The 19,189-nt window shown below is 53.7% G+C and overlaps 1 protein-coding gene across 1 annotated transcript in view; it reads left to right on the top strand.

Annotated features, from left to right (window-relative positions):
* The first annotated feature begins 5,777 nt into the window (after positions 1-5,777).
* Positions 5,778-19,189, top strand: part of GRID2IP (Grid2 interacting protein) — a 36,276-nt gene continuing 22,864 nt past the window's right edge. Inside the window, exons 1-2 of the mRNA XM_029949293.1 lie at positions 5,778-6,294; positions 13,934-14,088. Of these exons, the coding sequence (XP_029805153.1) occupies positions 5,881-6,294; positions 13,934-14,088 (569 nt within the window). The 5' untranslated portion in view covers positions 5,778-5,880. The remainder of the gene's footprint in view (positions 6,295-13,933; positions 14,089-19,189) is intronic.

Below are 19,189 nucleotides of genomic sequence, written 5' to 3'. Positions count from 1 at the left end.
CTCCTCCTCCTCCTCCTCTTCCCTGCTTTCTCTCTCTCTCCAAAATAAAAAGGAAAAAAACAAGATAAACCAGCAAGGTACATGGTATGGTGGATCGTGAGGCATGCTATGGAGAAGCGGAAAGCAGGGAAGAGGAGGGAAGGGGAGGGCTCATGGAGTAGGAGACAAACGAAGAGATTTGGGGGTAGGTACATGCAGGCATGTGGAGGGAATAATCTAGATGGAGGGAAGAGCTAGTGCAAAGGCCCAGGGGTGCGAGCATGTCTGGTGTGTGCATGAAGTCAGAGAGGTGCAGGGGCCCTGGCTGGGCAGGGGAAGACTTAAGTGATAGACTGGGTTTTGAGCAGAGGGGTGGCAGGATCTGACTTTGGATTTAACAAATCATTCTAGCTTCTACGTTGACTACAGGGGGCAAGAGAAGACGAGGGAGGAGGCTGAGGAACCAGTCTGGGAGAGGAATGATGGTGGCTTGGACCAGGGTGGTGACAGTGAAGTGGAGACAGCAGGTAGGTTCTGGTTGTAATTTGAAAGTAGAAGGTAGAGTCCATAAACTGTGCTGATGTTTGGGTTTGGCATGTAAAACAAAGAGAGAATCAAGGATGTCAGCCCTTCTCAGCCTCACCCCCCACAAGGGTCTCCTGGGGGAGCCTCTTTTTCCAAACCTGTGGACACCCCCTCCAACGGCCAGGAAACCCACGGCTTGGCTGGACCTCCTGAGACTGGGGTGGGAAATACCAGGGGACGCTCTGGTTCATCCTGGACAAAGTTTTAAAGAAGGTAGAACGTGGAGCACAGAGTCAGGCTTGGACTGCATCGTCCTTCCGTGGTTGATTCCAGAGTCCTGGAGCTCCAAGTCTTTCCAAGGACTGACAGGAAGTGGAGGCTGGGGAGGGTCAAGCTATGACAAGTCCCTTCATCTCTCTGAAGCTCCTGTCTCTCCTCTCTAAATTGGAGGCAGCCATTCTGACTTTGTTGGAGAGTCATGAGAAGCAAATGAGATTAGAAACTTATATATGAACATTGCTGGCCCGTGATGGGGTCTGGCTCCATAGGTGTCACTTTCCGCAGCCCTTTTAAGTCACAGGATTTAGGAATACACCCTCAGTAACTCAAGTTTTAAAAGTCAGCCTTGGGGCGCCTGGGTGGCTCAGTCGGTTAAGCGGCCGGCTTCAGCTCAGGTCATGATCTCACAGTTCATGGGTTCAAGCCCCGCGTCGGGCTCTGTGCTGACAGCTAGCTCAGAGCCTGGAGCCTGCTTCAGATTCTGTGTCTCCCTCTCTCTCTGACCCTCCCCTGCCCACACTATCTCTGTCTCTCAAAAATAAATAAAAAATCATTAAAAAAATTAAAAAAAAAAAATAAAAGTCAGCCTTGCTGAGGGGCACACAGCACACTGTGTACACATAACGTGTGCCGGTTTTCTCTAGGTCCTTTGCAATTCATTCTTGCCTCTGCCTTGGCCCCAGAAGTCATGGATCTGCTTTCTGATGTTATAGGTCTGTTTACACGTTACAGAATTCAACATAACATACATGGAACCATAGAGCCTTCTGTTACCAGCTTCTTTCATTTAGCATGATGCTTTTGAAGTTCACCCATGTTATATGGATCAGTAATTCACGTCTTATTATTACTGAGTCACATTCCATTGCGTGGATGGACCAGTCGGTTTGTCTGCTCTCCAACAGATAGATGTGTAAATCGTCTCCAGTTTGGGGCTGCTATGAATAGTACTGCTATAAACAGTCACACCCAGGTCCTTATGTGGACGTATGCTGTCCTTCCTCTTGCATGTAGCATCCCCAGGAGTAGGATGGAGGGGTTGTAACATAAGTGAACTTTTAGCTTTTTGAGAAACCACCAGGGTGCCTGGGTGGCTCAGTCGGTTAAGCCTCCAAATCCTGATTTCAGCTCAGGTCATGATCTCACAGTTTGTGAGGTCGAGCCCTGGGTCAGGCTCTGTGCAGACAGCACAAAGGATTCTCTCTCCCCCTCTCTCTCTGCCCTCCCCTGTTCTCTCTAGCATGTTCCCTCTCTCTCTCTCTCAAAAATAAACAAATATTTTAAAAAAAGAAAGAAACCATCAAGCAGTGTTCCATAATAGTTGGACCCTTTCCCATCCCCATCAGCAGGGCCACGTGACTCCATTTTCTTACCATCTAGAGAAACACCGCTTGGTTAGTCGAGAAGACAAAAGAGCAGGCTCAGTACAGTGACCCACGTGACTCTCACGGTTTGTGTGTGATTACCAGCAGCCCAACAATTAGGCAGCCTGTTAAGCATTTGGAGCTGTGCTCAAAGATGTACTCTATTACGCCATCAGTCACTCTTCTACCGTGCTCTGGGGTCACTGCTTCACTCCAAGTTTGTTTTTTGTTTTTTCCAATGATGATATGCTGCCCTCTCCTTAGCAGAATTTGTAATGTAAGTGACACTAGAGAACACATATAGACGCATCTATCTCCCCCCCCCCCCACACACACACACGTGCACGAACGCATGCTCACATGTAACTTGGAACACCTTTGGGTAAACAAACTTGGGAGGACACCCAGCTCCATCATGATGATCCATAAAAAGTGTCGTCCAATCTGTCTGATCCCCATCTCCCACATCCCGAGGAAAGGTTTTAACAATGAGAATTTAATTTTAGAATACCGTCAGATGTGCAGAAAAGCGTGAAGGCAGTACCAGGTTCCCTGCTGCTCCACACCCAGTGTCTCCTCTCGCTGGCATCTCACATTACTGCGGTGCCCAAGTCACAACAAATGAACCAATGTTGATCCATTATCATTAGTTAGTTCTGATTCCTTCATTTTTACCTAATGTCCTTTCTCTGTCCCAGGATCCCGCATTGCATCTAGTCATCAGGGCTCCTTAGACCCCTCCAGTTTTTTTAAATTTTTAATGTTTATTTATTTTTGAGAGAGAGAGTGTGAGGGGAGAGGGGCAGAGTGGGAAGGAGACAGAATGTGAAGCAGGCTCAGAGCTGTCCGCACAGAGCACAATGTGGGGCTCAAACCCACAAACCATGAGATCATGACCTGAGCCAACATCGGACTCTTAAGTAAGTGACTGAGCCCCCCAGGCACCCCGGTAAATATTTCTGTGTATCCATCTGCAGCTGTAGTAGGCCAAACGCTCATGTCCCCAACTCCAAGACAGTGCCACGTGGATTATTTGAGCTCTCCCATTTCCTGCTTGGCTGTGACCTACCACTCTGCCAGAGAGAAACTGGTCCCCACAATCCAGTTGCCTAATTGTGTCACACAAGCACGTGTGTGATTTCACAGTTGTTAACCTGTACCCCAGTGGGGAGCGACCTCACCAGCTACAGTACCTGCTGTGTGCAGTTCCTTCTGCCTTCAGTTTTATAGACTCCATCCATTTCCAAAATTACCTTGTGAGCATCCTTTCGCCCATCGAAACCCTTTTTCCTGGCCTTGACCTCCTCTTCCGAAGATGACAATCTGGCCTTTGGGGTGATATTCCCCATGGAGACTGGGTCCCCGTGCCCTACTGAGTCTCCTTACGCTCCTCTGCCTTCGCTCGACTGATTCCTGTCCCCTCAAACTAGCCTGGAAGAGCCCTCTCGGCCCACCCACCAAGCCCCATGACCTCACGGGGGGGACCCAGCTCCAGCCAGCCTTCACTCCTGTCTGAACCACGTTGCTTGCCCCCGCAGGAGCATGCAGCGGGACCTGGCTGCACTGGGCCCTGGCCAAGCTGTCCAGCCATCCTGCCGGCCTGCCTCGTAACTGGGGCCTTCTCAGGTTACTCGGAGGATCGCTTTGCCTTAGAAACTCCAGCTGTCACCTCGGGCGCATTAGTAACTGACGCCAAGGCCCTGAGCAGCAGAGGGCTGGCTACACTCAAGTGTCCCCAGGCATTCCACAAGCCCTGTGCTCTGTCCCCGCCACCACTGAAATCACCGGTGAGGAAGGTGAGCAAGGTGAGCAAGCCTAGGGGCGCGGGGGTCCACACCCAACCTTCTGGGATGGGCACCCCTGGGAGGCCTCCCTCTGATACCCCGAGATAGTCCATCAGCCCTGCCAGGAACCTGGATTCCTGTTTCTAGGGGAAGGTGAGGGAGCAGAGAGCAGCCCAGGTCAGGAACTCGGGGTGGGTGGGAGAGGGCTTCGGTTACTCTGCAGGGCTGTGGACAAATAGGAGGCCTTGACACGGTGCAAAAGTCCACGTGGCTTTCAGCCCCTGTGGCTCTGTGAGCTCCCCAGGTCATGTGTGGCAGGGTTAGGCATTGCCTGCTCCGGCCTCTGGTAGGCAGCCCTGCACCAGGTGTGCTGGCCAGAACAGGTGTGAATCTGGGGGGGGGGAATGGGGCACAGCCCCCAGCCCCCGCTTCAGAGTTTCCAGCCAGCCCTTTGATTGTGGGGGAGCTGACTGCCTCCCTCGTGGTGCTGATCTCGGGCTCCTCTAAGACACGGTGATGTCCCCACCCCACCTGGGACCAGTGGACCCAAGAGTCCAGCACTGCCACCAAGTGACAGAGTAAGTGTCCCTGAGACCCCAGGGCAGGATGGCCACCTGGCAGAGGAGGACCAAGTCCCCTGGGGGGGTCGGTTCGGGAGTGAGCCGGCTAGTCTTGGGGTGTGACAGCCTAGGCCAAACCCAGGGTAAGGAGTGCTCACGCCGTGTCTTCTGGTGGCCAAATGAGACAGATTCTCCTCGGCTGTCTCTCAAGACCATTTCTTCCTGGTCCACGATGCTGGATCCCCTGCCTGCCCCAACTCCACAGCCTCAGAGAGGTGTTCAGGTGTCCTGGGAGAGGGAGGCTGACTCCATGCGGGGAGAGGGGGGCTTCAAGCATCTGTGGAGGGTTCTTCGAACCAGAGTCAGAAAGTCCTCAGCACTAAGGACTCTTCCCTGGAAAACTGAGCCTTCACACCACATATTGCCTTCAACTTAAGAGGCTGTCCTGGGGCTCCCGGAAGCAGTCCCTGCTCTAAACAGACATAGGAGCGCACACATAGATTGTTCCGTCCAGGACGGCCCCCCCTCCCCTCTCCAGGTTGTGTTCATTATAACAAAAATAAAAATTGTTTTTTTCCAGCAAAAATGGGTTAACTCAAGAATGGTAGAGAATGGCAATTCAGGACAAGCAAACTATGGCAAAAATCATAGGCTAGTCCACCAAACAAAGGAGGGGGAACTTTATGTTACAGAGAAGAAGGAGGAAGTCGGGAGGGGGTGTTTTGAGGGAAAGTCCACTGGGAAAAGCACTGGGTGAAGACGGTCTTCGATGGCCGAGTCGCAGGCTGGTCCTTTCCTTGTAGGAGAGGCAATGCACGTCTTTTCTGTTGGACCTGTGCTGGATGATTCTTTTCTGCTTGACAATTCCTCTGTTAGGGTTTGTGATAGAGAATTCTTCCTATAATTGAGGTAGACTGCTATGGCTCCCCCTTCTGGCCTGACTCCATTTTAGTGAGGTTCCCATTGCTAATTTTCACGTTTGTGGCCCCAGCCCACCTCACCAGCACCCACAATCTGGTCTCTCCCCCGAGGCTCTCCTACAGCCAGAGGCCCAGAGGCCTCCAAACCTGCAGCACCATGCTTCCTTCCCCAGGGAAGCCAAATAGGAGAGTCCTACAATCCAAAGGGCAAATACCCACCAAGGTTAGTAGGAATTTGGGAGCTCATGTCACTGGGAAGTCCTTTTGTCACGTGGAAGTTGGTGAATTTCAGGCACAGCTGGATCCAGGAGTTCAGACACTACAGTTAAGAACTAATTCTCCACGCGGAGGCAGAGAGAAGTGGAGGCCCAGACTGGCTGCATCTGCTGGGTGTCTACACAGCCCACATGGCCACAAGGAACCCCCTGTACGGTCTCTCTCCCTCTCCAGCCGCACCGCCCGTGCTGTCATGCCGGCCACCAACCAGGGCTGGCCCGAAGACTTTGGCTTCCGGCTGGGCGGCTTGGGCCCCTGCTTCGTCCTGGAGGTGACAGAAGGGAGCAGCGCACACGCCGGGGGGCTGCGGCCTGGGGACCAGATCCTGGAGGTGGAGGGGCTGGCCGTGGGCGGCCTGAGCAGGGAGCACCTAGTGCGCCTGGCCCGGCGCTGCCCGCACGTGCCGCCCAGCCTCGGGGTGCTCCCGGGCCCCGAAGGCGGTCCAGCTGTGGAAACAGGTCGCGTGTCCCCGACCGCTGCTCTGCGGCCGATGCGCCCAGGCCGAAGCCTCTCCCTGGGCGGTGAGCTGCTGCGCCTGGCAGGCCGCAGGCGCCCCGAGGCCGTGCACCGGGAGCGCAGGCGCAAGGCCCAGGAGTTCAGCCACAAGGTAGGGGGGCTCAAGGGGCGAGGAGCTGGGGGTGGTGGGCAGGGTATCCTGGGGACAGAGAAGGGACCTGGTGTGGACAGCCTGGAGCTGAGGAATCGTCCTGAGACATATGTACCAGAAATATAATGACATTCAAACTTCAAGGCCCAATACCTAATTTTGTAAATATTAATCTTTTTTTTAAGTTTATGTACTTATTTTTGAGAGAGACAGCAAGAGTGAGTGGGGGAGGGACAGAGAGAGAGAGAGAGAGAGAGAGAGAGAGAGAGAGAGAGAATCCCAAGGAGGCTCCAAACTGTCAGCACCAAGCCCAATGCGGGGCTCGAACTCATGAACCATGAGGTCACAACCTGATCCCAAACCAAAAGTCCAACACTTAAGCCACTAAGCTGCCCAGGCACCCCATAATTTTGTTAATTCCTGTTCAGTTGTTTTGTAGAAGTTGCTTTTCTCTTTTATTGAGATACACGGGTGTACATCAAGTGTACAGATCAACACATTTTACATGTAGATCAACAGTAGATAATGATAGAATGTAGAAAACAACGATTCCTTCACCCCAGAAGGTTCCCATGTGACCCTTTCTCTATCCACCCCATCAAGACGTAGCTGATATTTTGAACTCTGTCATTATAGACGACTTTTGCCTGTTTGTGAACTTGCTGTTAATGGATGAACTTGATGTTAATGGATGAACTTGCTGCTAATGGATGAACTTGATGTTAATGGATGTGCAGCATGTACCTTTTGGTGCTGAGCTTCTTGTACTCCCCATTATACCCGTGGCTTTCATCCACATCCTGGGCTAGTGGGTCATTCCTTCCACTGCCTGTATTCCTAACAGGGTCTTAGTCTGCTGCGGCTGCTGTAACAAAATACCAGAGACCAGGAGGCTCATAAACAAAAGGAATTAATTTCTCACCATTCTGGAGGCTGGAAGTAGACGATCTCAGCACACCAGCAGATTCTGTGTCTGGTGTGAGTTACTTGCTGGGTCATAGCTGGTGCCTTCTCACTGTGTCCTCGTGTGGTGATGGGGCAGGGGAGCTCACTGGGGTTTCTCTTCTGAAGGCACTAATCCCATTCAGTCTGGCTGGCTAGCCGGTGACATGAGGCCCTGGCTCATGTCACCCAATCATCCAAAGGCATTTCCTCTCGGACTTTGGCGTGAATGAGTCCTGATGGGGGGCAGGTGGGAAGTTAGGGCTCCCCTGAGGACTGAGAGTGAGAGCCTGGCCACAGGAGGGGCCCAAGGTCTGAGTCCGTACGGGAAGCAAGGGGTGGCCACCAGGAGAAGTGGAGACACAGGACTGGAGAGGAAGGTCTGAGGATGGAGTTGGCCTCAGGCCAGAATCCCAAGCAATCCTTGACTTGCAGAAATCTTACCCTTTTCTGGACAAATCCAGGCAAACCCAAGAAACCTGGGGTTTGACAGGCCTGGAGGAATGTCATATGGTCGTATCTACTTGGCGCTACGGGCAAGGTCTCTGTGCAACTTCTCAGGACACTCCCCCTCGTATAGCTGTCCTCCAGCGCCTTCAGATGTGGATGCCGAGCCCAACACCTTGGAAACTCAGTTTGATGATTAAGATACCTTTCCTTGTCCTTCATGGAAAGGGCACTGCTCATCCCTCCTCTTGCCAGAGCTTGGCCATGAGGTTTAGCGGGGGCAGAGGGCTAGGAAGCCCTACTTGCACTTGACTGTTGGAGAAATGGCTTGCAGCCCACTGCCTAGTATCAGACCTCCATTCACCGGGCCTTCTCCAGTCCCCAAGCCGGGTCAAGTCCTCTCTCCTTCTAAACTGACCCCCCTCAGGAGCCTCACCTCCACATGTACCCTGGCATGACCCCTTGTCTGGGCAGGACCCCAGCTTGCACCTTTCAGCCCAGGCCCCTGAGGAGGCCAGCCTCTGTAGCCAAGTATATGCAGTCACTCTGTCACACACACGACACTTAGCTCTGGCCTCTGTGGGTCACCAATGTCCAGCTCCTCAAAAGACGTGACTTCCTTTCTATCCCCAGAAGAGGCTCTGCTGTCATAGCAATCAACATCAAACATTTTGATGCCTTGACACACTCCACGGGTTTATTTTTCATTCACACAAAGTCCTCTAAAGTCCAGGTGACACTCCGGGGTGGCTGACCTCTACATAAGGCCCTCAACATCTCAAGACACCCCCATCGCAATGTGAAGCTTCAGGATTTTCTCTAGAAGAGGAAGAGAGCATGGAAAATTGTGCATCAGCTCTTAAGGACTTCAAAGAGCAAACTACTGCACCTGCAGTCAATGCTCATTGGCCAAAACTAGTCACACTGTTGCTCCCAAAGGGTGCTGGGAAATGTAGTCTTCTGTGGGTTCAGGGAGGAGAGCTAGAAATATTGATGAACCCTTGTGCTCCAATCTGTTCCGGCTGCTGTAACACAATACCACAGACTGGGTAGCTTAGAAGCAACAAGGATTTATTTCTCATAGATCTGGAGGCCAGAAGTCCAAGATGATGGGGTGAGGGCTCTCTTCTGGGTTGCAGGCTTCTCTTGCCCTCACAAGAAGGAAGGGGCTGGGAGCTCTTTGGGGGGGGTCTTTCATAAGGGCACTAATCCCACCCACAAGCACCCTGCCCTCATGACCTAATCACCTCCCAAAGGCTCCACCTTCTCATACCATCACACTGGACGTAGGATTATCAACATATGAGTTGGGGCTGGGGGTGAGGGGGTGCACCACCTTTCAGACCATAGCAACTAGTAATGTCTGCTAGAATTCCAGATGACCTGGAAGGGCTGTCTCAGATTCCATCCAGTCCCTGGAGAGTTGGAAGGGGGCATGGTCAGAACCCCCAGAAGGTCAGGGTGGACATGCAGACCTGGCCACAAAGCGGGGCCAGGGTGGTGAGGGGGTGGGGGGGAAGGGATGGGACTGACCGCCCAGGCCAACCATGATGTGTTTTCTGGCAAGGGGGAGCAGTGGGTTCTGGTTAGAGCTCACTAAGCACCTCCAAAAACTGCGAGCAAATCGCCGGGAAAGACTGCCTCGGGACAATCAAGGACTTGCTGACAATTAGCTCCCAGCACTCTCCCTGCCCCAGTTTTTCCTCCTTGAAGATTCTGATATTTAATAGAAAATCCATTAGCATCCCGTGATGGTGCCTCATGCTTAGATGTAGGTTGGGAGCATCTGGGTAATAGCTGACACCAAAACCACACTGTGGCACAGGCCCCAGGGGGGAGGAACTATTTTTTCCTCTTTCTTACATAAAACATCTTTCCAGCTAGCCATGTTCTCCTTTGAACTGAGGCTGCAGCTGACTTTGATTTCGAAACCACTAACCTTCCTCGGCACAGTAGGTGCATGAGGAGGGGTGCTGGTGCTGCAGCCCGCACTACTCACCACCAGGGAAACTGAGGTCGGCGGGGGAGTTACAGGAAATGCAATGAGAGGCCAGCCGGCCATTCGTGGCTCCTCGGTTCAGTTCCAGAAACATTCACTGAGTGTCTACTATGTGCCAGGCCCTGTGCTCAGGTCTGGGTCTCAGGCTGTCACATCAGGTAATATCAGGTGGGGGAGACAGACTTGTGGGGTGCAGGTGCCAGGACCCAGGCATGATGCCCTTGGGCCATTGTTTCTGTAGCATCATCACCTCTGGAAAGCCTTCCTTAATAGCCTTGTGCAACTATCTAGGAGGGAGTTGGACATGCAGTTCTGAAGTTCAGGAGCAGACTCGGGGCTGAAGATCAAGATCCAAGTGTCACCATTTGGCGGCCCTTGCCCAGAGAATTGCCACAGGGTGCTGCAAGAAGGGGGTGCACCATAGCGGGTCAGGGCAGTTGTATAGGAATAGCAAGTGCAGACAGCTCTGAGCCAGAAAACTTAAGAGCATGATCGGGTTGCAGGGCCAGAAAGACTTTACATTCTGGTGTATTTGCAAGTGGGAAGGGCTCAACATCTGTATAAGGTCCAGGGAAGGAAGCAGTAGAGACGCTGACATCCATGTGTTTCACTGTCATTGATTATGGGCCTGCGACGCGCCAGGGCTGGGGAGACATCCGTTAGGAGGGCAGGCGGGGACCCTGTTCCCTGCAGGTCATGTTCCTGTGGGGAAAAGCCAGTGAGGAAGCAGACAAATCTATAAACAAGCTATCTGGGCGTAATGATCAAGGAGGTAAAGAAATAAACAGGGAGATGAGACAGAGATGGGAGCCGTTTGGCCAGGGTGGTCAGGAAGGCTCCTCAAGGAGGTGACTTTCAAGCAGAGGGCCATGGGACAAGTAGGTGACAGGAAGAAAAGGTGGGGACGGGTGGGGCAGTGGGGTGTCTGTGGACTGGAGGGTTGACCTTGACCAGGAAGTGGGGAGCTCTTGGCTCTGGGACAGTGGAGAGTGGTGGAGAAGGATCCCGTCTGTTGGTGTCTGGAGGTGGCTGGAAGGTGGAAAAGGTGGTGCCGAAGAGCCCCAGCTCAGGTCGAGGCTGCACCTGCACTCCCGGAGAGAGATGCCTGGCAAACTCGCACGCTGACTCTGCGGCCCAGCCTCCCACCTCTGCTTCAGGGTCAGCGCAGGCTGTCAGCGCCCAGACACACCCCACACCTCTAACCATCAAAAGAGGGCTCTCATGGAGTAGGACAGACAGTGGCTAACTGCTATATTAAAAAAGAAGTGTTTTGGGGTGCCTGGGTGACTCAGTTGGTTAAGCGGCCAACTTTGGCTCAGGTCATGATCTCACGGTTCGTGGGTTCGAGCCCTGCATCAGACTCTGTGCTTACAGCTTAGAGCCTGGAGCCTGCTTCAGATTCTCTGTCTCCCTCTCTCTCTCTGCAGCTCATTCACTCAAGCTCTGTTTCTCTCTGTCTCAATAACAAATAAAAACATTTAAAAATTTTTTTTAAAAAGAAGTGTTTTGGGGCACCTGGGTGGCTCAGTCAGTTAAGTGTCTGACTTCAGCTGAGGCCCTGATCTCACAGTTCATGGGTTTGAGCCCCGGGATGGGCTCTGTGCTGACAGCTCGGAGCCTGGAGCCTGCTTTGGATTCTGTGTCTCCCTCTGTCTCTGCCTCTCTTCTGTTTACGCTCTGTCTCTCTCTCTCAAAAAATAAATAAAAATTTAAAATTTTTTTTAAAAAGTCACATCACACTTGTGATTCCATTCACAGGAAGTATCCAGTGTAAGCAAACCCAGGGAGACAGATAACAGATTAGTGGTTGCCAAGGGCTGGGGGAAAGCGGCCCAAGGAGTGTGTACTTCATGGGTACAGAGTTTCCATTGGGGGGAATATGAATATGTTCTGGAACTGGATGGTGGTGCTGGTTACACCATGCTGTGAATGCACTCAATGCCACTGAATCATACATGTTAAAATGGTTACAATAGTAAATTGTATATTACATGCATTTTTACTACAGTAAAAAAATAAAGGGAAAAATGATAATGTGAATTCTTTTCCCTGACTGTATAAACTGTATAAACTCACTGTAGAGAAAATGGAAACCACTGACTTATTTAAAAATCCAAATCACTATCAAACTTAGTGCATATTTCCAAATTGCAGATATATGTGTAATTGGATATGTATAAAAATGTAACACTGAAAAAAATGTAACACTGCATATTGTCTGTTTATCACACTTTCCCAGTATATTTTATAACTGCTTTATTGAGATATATTCACATATCATACAATCTACTGATTTAAAGTGTACAATTCAGTGGTTTGGGATATATTGATGCAACCATCACCACAATCAATTTTATTTTTATTTTTAATGTTTGTTTATTTTTGAGAGAGAGAGAGAGGGAGTGAGCAGGGTGGGTGGCATGTAAAGAGAGGGGGAGCCGAGGCAGGCTCCAGGCTCCAAGCTGTCAGCACAGAGACCAACACGGGGTTTGAACCCACAAACCATGAGATCATGACCTGAGCCAAAGTGAGACACTTAACTGATTGAGCCACCCAGGCGCCCCCAAGATCAATTTTAGAACACTCCAATCACCCTCCCAACACTCCATACCCTCACAGATTTAACCATACTCTCCATTTCATGGCTTTAAATAAATATCTCCAGCGTCATTCTTTCTGACCAAATAGTACCAAGTTACATCCAATCTAAAACACCATCGATTGCAAGATTCCCCATTTTGTTTACCACCAAAAGAGAAAAGCCTGTGCCAATCAGCCCATGACCCATATTTCCTTATTACTTACCTGTCACTTAGTTTAGTAGTCATTGAAAAAGGACTTTTAGACTTATTTGGATGTATTTAGTGCCGGCGATGCACATACGTCAGTTCAAGTAACAATATGAACATCAATGACCACATTCATGTACATGCACAGGAACGGCAACTAGCCATAAGATACACCCTGATTTCAGAGATGTTAAACCATGAACAAATGCTCACCCCAGAATTGACGATATCCAAGACCCCAGAGTATCAAGTGAACTTGGCTATCCAACAACAGACTCTGCTAACTTGGGCAGAAGAAAGGGATTTGGGGGAGGAGCAGTTCACAGTCAGCACTGGAGATCCAGCCCTAGAACCGGGACAGGACCAGCTACCTGGAGTCCAGCTGTCCTAAACCACCCAGTCCGGATGCGTCCACTCAGGGTGCGCTGCCGGGCTTCGCCACCACCCTGAGCAAGCTTTGCTGTCCCTGCATCTCCACATCGTATTTTCAAGAGGCAAAACCCTGGACAAGAGCTTCCAACTGCCCAAGGCTCCTGTTGGCTACCCCGACAGCCAGTCTTGCCTCCCACATGGTTTAGGGCTTCCCCCTTTGTTGGCTGAATAGCCAAGACTACAACTACCCCCAAAAGGATGTGCTGCAGTTATTTATCCGTATAATTAGGGTATCTGTATTGCTTCCAGTGTCTCCATATTATGAATAATGCAAAGTGAACCTCTTCACTCCCACAACCTTGTGCATCGTCATGTCTTTCGGGACACATCTATGATATATTTCTAGATCACTGGGTAAAGTCGCAGGTGCATTGTTAGGCTTTGAACACACTTACCAAGCTTCCCTCCAGAAACATGGTGCCCATTTGCACGCCCCTTTCCAACAGCTGCATGGACTCCTCTGAGTAGATGTACCTTGAATGGTATCAGCTGATTTGCACACAAAGCAGAAGAAAACAGAAGTCCAGAGGGAGCCCTGAGGGAGTCCAAATTCAGGGCTAGGCACACATCCTAGGGCTTTTCTGTGGTGCCAGAATGTTCTCTGTGGGATCTCTCAGTGAACCGTGTGGTGGAAGGGAGTATAGTGTTACAATAATAGTAACTAGCAATTATTGAGTGCCTGGCACATTTTAAAGCTCTTGTATTGATTCCTTTGATCCTTACAATGCTCAGTAGAAGGGCTGTCTCTGGGTTTGAGTCCTGACCCCATTGGCCTTGGGCAGGTCAACCCCACCCCTATCAGCTTCCGTTTGCTTAGATGTCAGTGAGGATATCAGCCCTGCCATGTTGTGTGGCTGCTGTGAGGCTGGAAATAACATGAGGTGGGTAAAGAGCCCACAACAGAGCTCAGGCAGTGCTCCCACGTCAGCTGTCCTGCAGAGGTAAACTGAGGGAGGGAGGACAGGGGGCAGGAGGCAAGCAGAGCTTTACTCTGGGTCCCTGTGGTCATTCACCAGACCCTTCTTCGTAGGTGGATGAGATCCTGGGGGACCAGCCCACTGCCAAGGAACAGGTGTTCGCTGCCCTGAAGCAGTTTGCGGCTGAGCAGCAAGTTGATGACCTGGTGTGGGCACTCACCCTGGCACTGCCCGGAGAGGCCCGGGCACCACTCATGGACAACCTCAGGTACCGGCGTTGGGAGACGAATGGGCAGGAAGGATGTGTCTTGCTTAGAGGCATCCAGTGTCCCCCCATCACCCCAGGCACTGCCGCTGTGCGCCTCACTAGGGACCTGGACCCAAACACCAACCCAGTCCCAAGGTGGGCCGGTGACCCTGAAGGCCGACCCCTGGGAAGGATGGCTCTTGGCTCTTCTGGCAGCCAGGGCATCACTGGGAGTGAGACAGAAAGGGCTGCTAGATGCAGGGCTGGGTCAGGCCGCAGAGAGGACCCACCTCCTGCAGGAAAGATGCTACAAACACCGTGTAAGGGACCTCACCAGAGCCCTAGCCAAACACTCTCTGGCTGAATCACCCCAGCGCTATTATTATGCCCATTTCTCGGAGGCAAACTGAGGCTCAGAGAGGTTAAGAGGCTGGCCCCAAAGTCACACAGCAAATGACTGTCACAGGACCGTGAACCCATCAGCTGTGCACTTCCTGTTCTGCTCAACTTTGGATCCTGTAAGTTTATCCTTTAGGAAAAAAATTTCCTGGTGAGTTTACACCTGGAGCGCCCCCTGAGTCTTCTGAGCCCCCCACACCCACCCCCTCTCCCTCCAGGGCATCACAACTCTGCACAGCACCGCTTTGATCAGGCCCCCTCTGGACCTGAGCGATGCTTTCCCTGCAGGGGATACTGCGGGTCCATCTCTCCCCACCCTGCCTCCAGGGCCTGCGACTGCTCCCCACCCCCCCCCTTCCAGGGCTCAGCCTGCCCCCTCCCCTTGCTGCCATTCACCCCACAGCCTGCCCCTCCCTCTGGGCCTGGCCAATGTCAGAGACGGGGCTGGCCACCCCCCCCCCCCCAAGCCCGGGCTCAGCTTCTCTGCTCTGCAGCGGAGCACAGAAGGCCACCGAAAGAGGCCACCATGAGCTGCCTTGGGTGAGTTAGGGGTTTGTCCCTTGCCAGGAAAATCCAAAGAGAGGGGAAAAAAGTTATTTCTACAGCCTAATTTGCAGCGGAGATGATGCGCTGGCGCTGAGGGCTTCCCCCGGAGGTGATGGATGGGCAGCCCCCCACCCCTCCCATCTCCACCAGGGCTGGGCCAGGGACGCGGGCGGCTCACTGTCCCCTGGGAAGTAGGCACACTTGTGTCAAGGCTGCTAGAAGCCGGACTCAGCTGGCCCTCTCGGTCCCCCTCATCTCGCTTCAGAGCTGCCCTGGCTTCCGTTCCTGTCGCCTCTGCCTCTCGGGACAGCCTGTCTGCCTCCCCGAGCCTGCTCTTCGGTTCGTTCGTCCCCAGGCGATGGGAAGCAAGTCAGGAAGAGCCAGGGTGGGGGAGATGCCCCCTTGGGCACGCTTGATTTAGAGCCCGGGAAGTGAGAACCCTGGACATCCCGGGATGCCCGGTCCCCACGGCATCCCCCAGGGCGCTGCTGGGGAGGAGGGACCGGCAGTCTCCATAGTCAGCGACTGTCAAGTCCGACGACGGGAAAATTGAGGAGGATGCTGGAGGAGGGAGTGGCGCCCAGCTGGGCTCTGCAGGGAGAGGGGTCCCTTGGCAGCATGTGGCTTCAGCCGCCCCAACCCCCATCTCCTTACCCTCCACCGCCCCACCCCCACTCCCAGGCTCTGGTGGCCCACATGTTGGGTTCCAGAATTGCCGCACCTTATAGGGGAAAGCTCACAGGGGGCGTGGAGGAGTCACAGATACAGTTATCTGTGATTCTGAGGGCTGAGTGCCAGCAGCCCACGGCTAACTCAGCAGGGCGCAACCAAGGCAGGCTCCCTGGAGGAGGCAGCAGGTGCCCCTGCTGTGGCTCAATGACCCTGGGAGTCCTGCAGTATGTCCTATGGGGGTGAGAAGACAGTACCCTAGAAGAGTCCATCAGGGCCAGGCGTGTGGCCATGGAAGTGGACCCTGCCAAGGCAAGGGAGGTGCCTCTCAGTACCCAACACTGGGCACCCAACAGAACCGGGCTGTGAACCCTTGCTGGGGTGGGTGGCCACAAAGAGCTCCTTCTGCAGCCTCGGATGCCCCATTGAGAAGAGGCAAGGTTTAAGTGAGAGAGAGAGCAGCAAGCTGTGTGTGTGTGTGTGTGTGTGTGTGTGTGTGTGAGCTTGGCAAGGCTGGAGCCCACCCAGATCACTGCATGACCTCTATGAGGTGGTCCCAGGGGCCAAATCAGAAAGCTTGGGGAGAAAGAAGGAGCAGTGAGCCCATGAAGCAGAGCCACCACATGAGCCTTTTTAAAAATTAAACTTAATGATTATTAAATAAAATTTTAAATTCAGCCTCTCCGGCTCGCTTGGGCACATTTCAAGTGCTCAGCAGCCACATACGACTAGTGGCTCCCGTGCGGGACTGTGCACATTTAGAACGTGTCCATCACCGCAGACCGTTCCCCCGGACAGTGCGGCCATGAGGGTAAGATCTGGGACAGTGGTGGTAATGTAGGCACAGGGGCCCGTCCTGCAGCTCAGAGCCTAATGTAGGTCTATCCCCAAAGGGACCCCAGCTTGATGAAGTGATAAAATAACTTTCTAATTAGGATGGGCCAAGTGGTTTGGGAAGTGGGGAGGGAGCAGGGGAGCAAAGGCAGCTTTCTGGTTTGCTGTGTTCCAGAAAGGCAGCTGGTTTGGAGGAGAAGGAGGCAGAAGCCGTGAGGGAGGAAGCTGGGATCTGGAACCCCGACAGATCTGACTTGAACCCCAGCTCCACTCACTGGCCCCACAGCCTTGGGCAGGTTGACTGGCCTCTACAGTTTGTCTGTAGAATGGGGCTGCCAATCCTTACGTGTTGCCAGCAGGGCTCTTGGTAGGAAATCACAGAAATGACTGCAAGCAGGGAAGAGACCAGTTGAGAATCTGGGGTGAGGGGATACCTGCAGCCCACTTCATCCTCTTCTGCTTTAATGACAAATGTCAGAAACAACATAATGCCAAGCGATTGGGAGGATTCTTGTGAAACTGAGCAGAAGTACAAGGGACATAGTATGTGCTCAGTTAGCGTGAGTTTCCTGGGGAAGGTCTCTTTCTCCCTAGTTTGGGTTTCTCAACTGCGGCACCGTTGACATTTCGGTCCCGATAATTCTCTGTTGTGGGGGGGCTGGCCTGTCTGTTGTCGGATGTTCACAACATGTCTGGCCTCCGCCCACTAGATGCGAGATGCCAGTAACATCCTTTCCTCCCAATTGTCAGTTTGTGACAATCCGAAGTGTCTCTAGACAGTGTCAAATGTCCCCTGGCAGGCAAAATCCCACTCCAAAATCCCGCTCCCTGCTCCGAGTTGGCAACCGCTGTCATAGAGTGATGTGACTTTGTCGTGGGGGAGGTGCTGCTGGGTGACACCTGCCCCCACCCCCCACCATGTTGTCTTGGGTTATCTGGCTAGACGCACATACTATTCCCTTCTGATGCCTTCACTGTGCGCTAGGGTGCTGGGGCAGAGGGGTGGCACGCGCTGCGGACACACAGGGATAGGGACCCTGCACCTTGTGCACTTGCGCCTGTGTCTGGATCTCAGCACGCACATCAGCTCTACGCTCACACCTCCTCGGCCCACAGTAAGGTGGCAGGCAGTCTTCACGGCCTCTGGCCCGCAGGCCTGGTTCTGGATGCCCGGCCCATTAGCCAGCAACTGGAAACGGCTCTATCGTGATGGGACAGTGGGGGCCCTGCAGATGTCAGGGAGTGGTATTAGCTGTAGAGGGTTCCAGGCATTTCTGTCCCTGGCAGGGCTGAGGACAAGGCCTGGGAGGCTGCCCCATGAGTGCTGGGCCCCGCTTCCTACTGCTGCTGGGGAGAAAAGCAGGCCTGAGTGATAACAGGAGGGTGGCGGGCTCACTGGGGCCAGGTTCCTGGGGCTGCGGGTGCGTTGGGCCGCATCATCTGAACCCACTACCCGGTCTGACCTTGCACGGGGGCCTCCCTGTGACCAGCTGCAGGAGCCCAGAGGCCGGAACGTAAGATGTCCCTTCCTCCCCCTGACTGACACAGAGCTATAGTCCCAAGGGGAGAGGGGGTCTCTGCCTCTGCAATTCCAGTCTGTCTGGGTAGCAGCCACTTCGCAGTGAGGGGAGAGCTTTGTGTTGATGTCCCCCAGGGAGCCCTCAGAATATCCTGCATCTGTTTCCCCGAGGGTGAGCAGGACTGGACCAGCCGGAAGCTCCCGGGGGTCACCTCCTGCTCTGACTCCCAGGGAGTAGCAGGCCCAGAGTCAGAGGGAGGGTCCAGACCCCCTTTCTTGTTCTCTCCCACTTCTCCCCATAGGGCTCCTCGGATTCTCTCCCAGCTGGAGGCCAGCTGGCCTCACTTGGGCCCTGCCCCAGCCTGGCCGCCCCTGCTCGCTTCCCTTCACTCACCAGATCTCACAGCACTCTCCTTCCTCTGTTTTTAGAATCTAGCCACTTGCCCCACCCCACACCTCTCCCTGTTCCCCTCTCAGCCTCACCCACTCCCCTGGTGTGGACCACTTCGGAGTCGCTCTGCCTCTCCTTAAATCCTGAGACAGACCCTTCCCTGGCTCCTCGCTTTTCTCAGGGTTCAGTCTCAGCGCTGACAATGGCGTTCAAGGCCTCCCTCTCTAGCCTCTTGAATAGCGCCTCTCCCGGGGTCGGTAGGTGAGAAGGGCTTCCGGGCGCTGACCTGCTCCTTGAAACCAGTGCAAAGACCGCCTTCTCCGGAGAGCCTTCCCATGCTCTACAAAAGAAAGTCGGGGCTTCTCCCGAACTGTGGGGTGCAGTCTCGCCGCAGCCAGGTGCTGGGGACTCGCCACGGTGCAGGGGGCCCGAGGGGTCGGAGGCGAGGCACCTGGGGAGGGACTGAAGGAACCGGCCAGAGGAAGCAGCGTCGGCAGCCCTGAACCGCCCCCAGATCCCCCGGAGCTAGCGGAAGGGTCCCCCGTGGGGGGCGGGGCGGGGCGGGGCGGGGCCGCCCGAGAAGGGGCGGGAGCGGGGCCGAGCGCCCGGGCGGCTCGGGAGGGGCCTAGTGCGCTCACCCCAAAGAGGCTGGTGGAGTCGCGGCGCCCTTGCTCCGCTCGCGGGCTCGGCCACCCCTACCTGTCGGCACCTGCCGCGCCGCCGCCGCTGCCGCCGCCGCCGCCGGCTCCAGATGGGGAAGGACC

This window comes from Suricata suricatta, chromosome 8 (genome assembly GCF_006229205.1).
Source record: "Suricata suricatta isolate VVHF042 chromosome 8, meerkat_22Aug2017_6uvM2_HiC, whole genome shotgun sequence".
Taxonomy (NCBI): Eukaryota; Metazoa; Chordata; class Mammalia; order Carnivora; family Herpestidae; genus Suricata; species Suricata suricatta.
The sequence above is the reverse complement of the archived record's forward strand: the minus strand, read 5'-3'. Positions and strand labels throughout refer to the sequence as shown.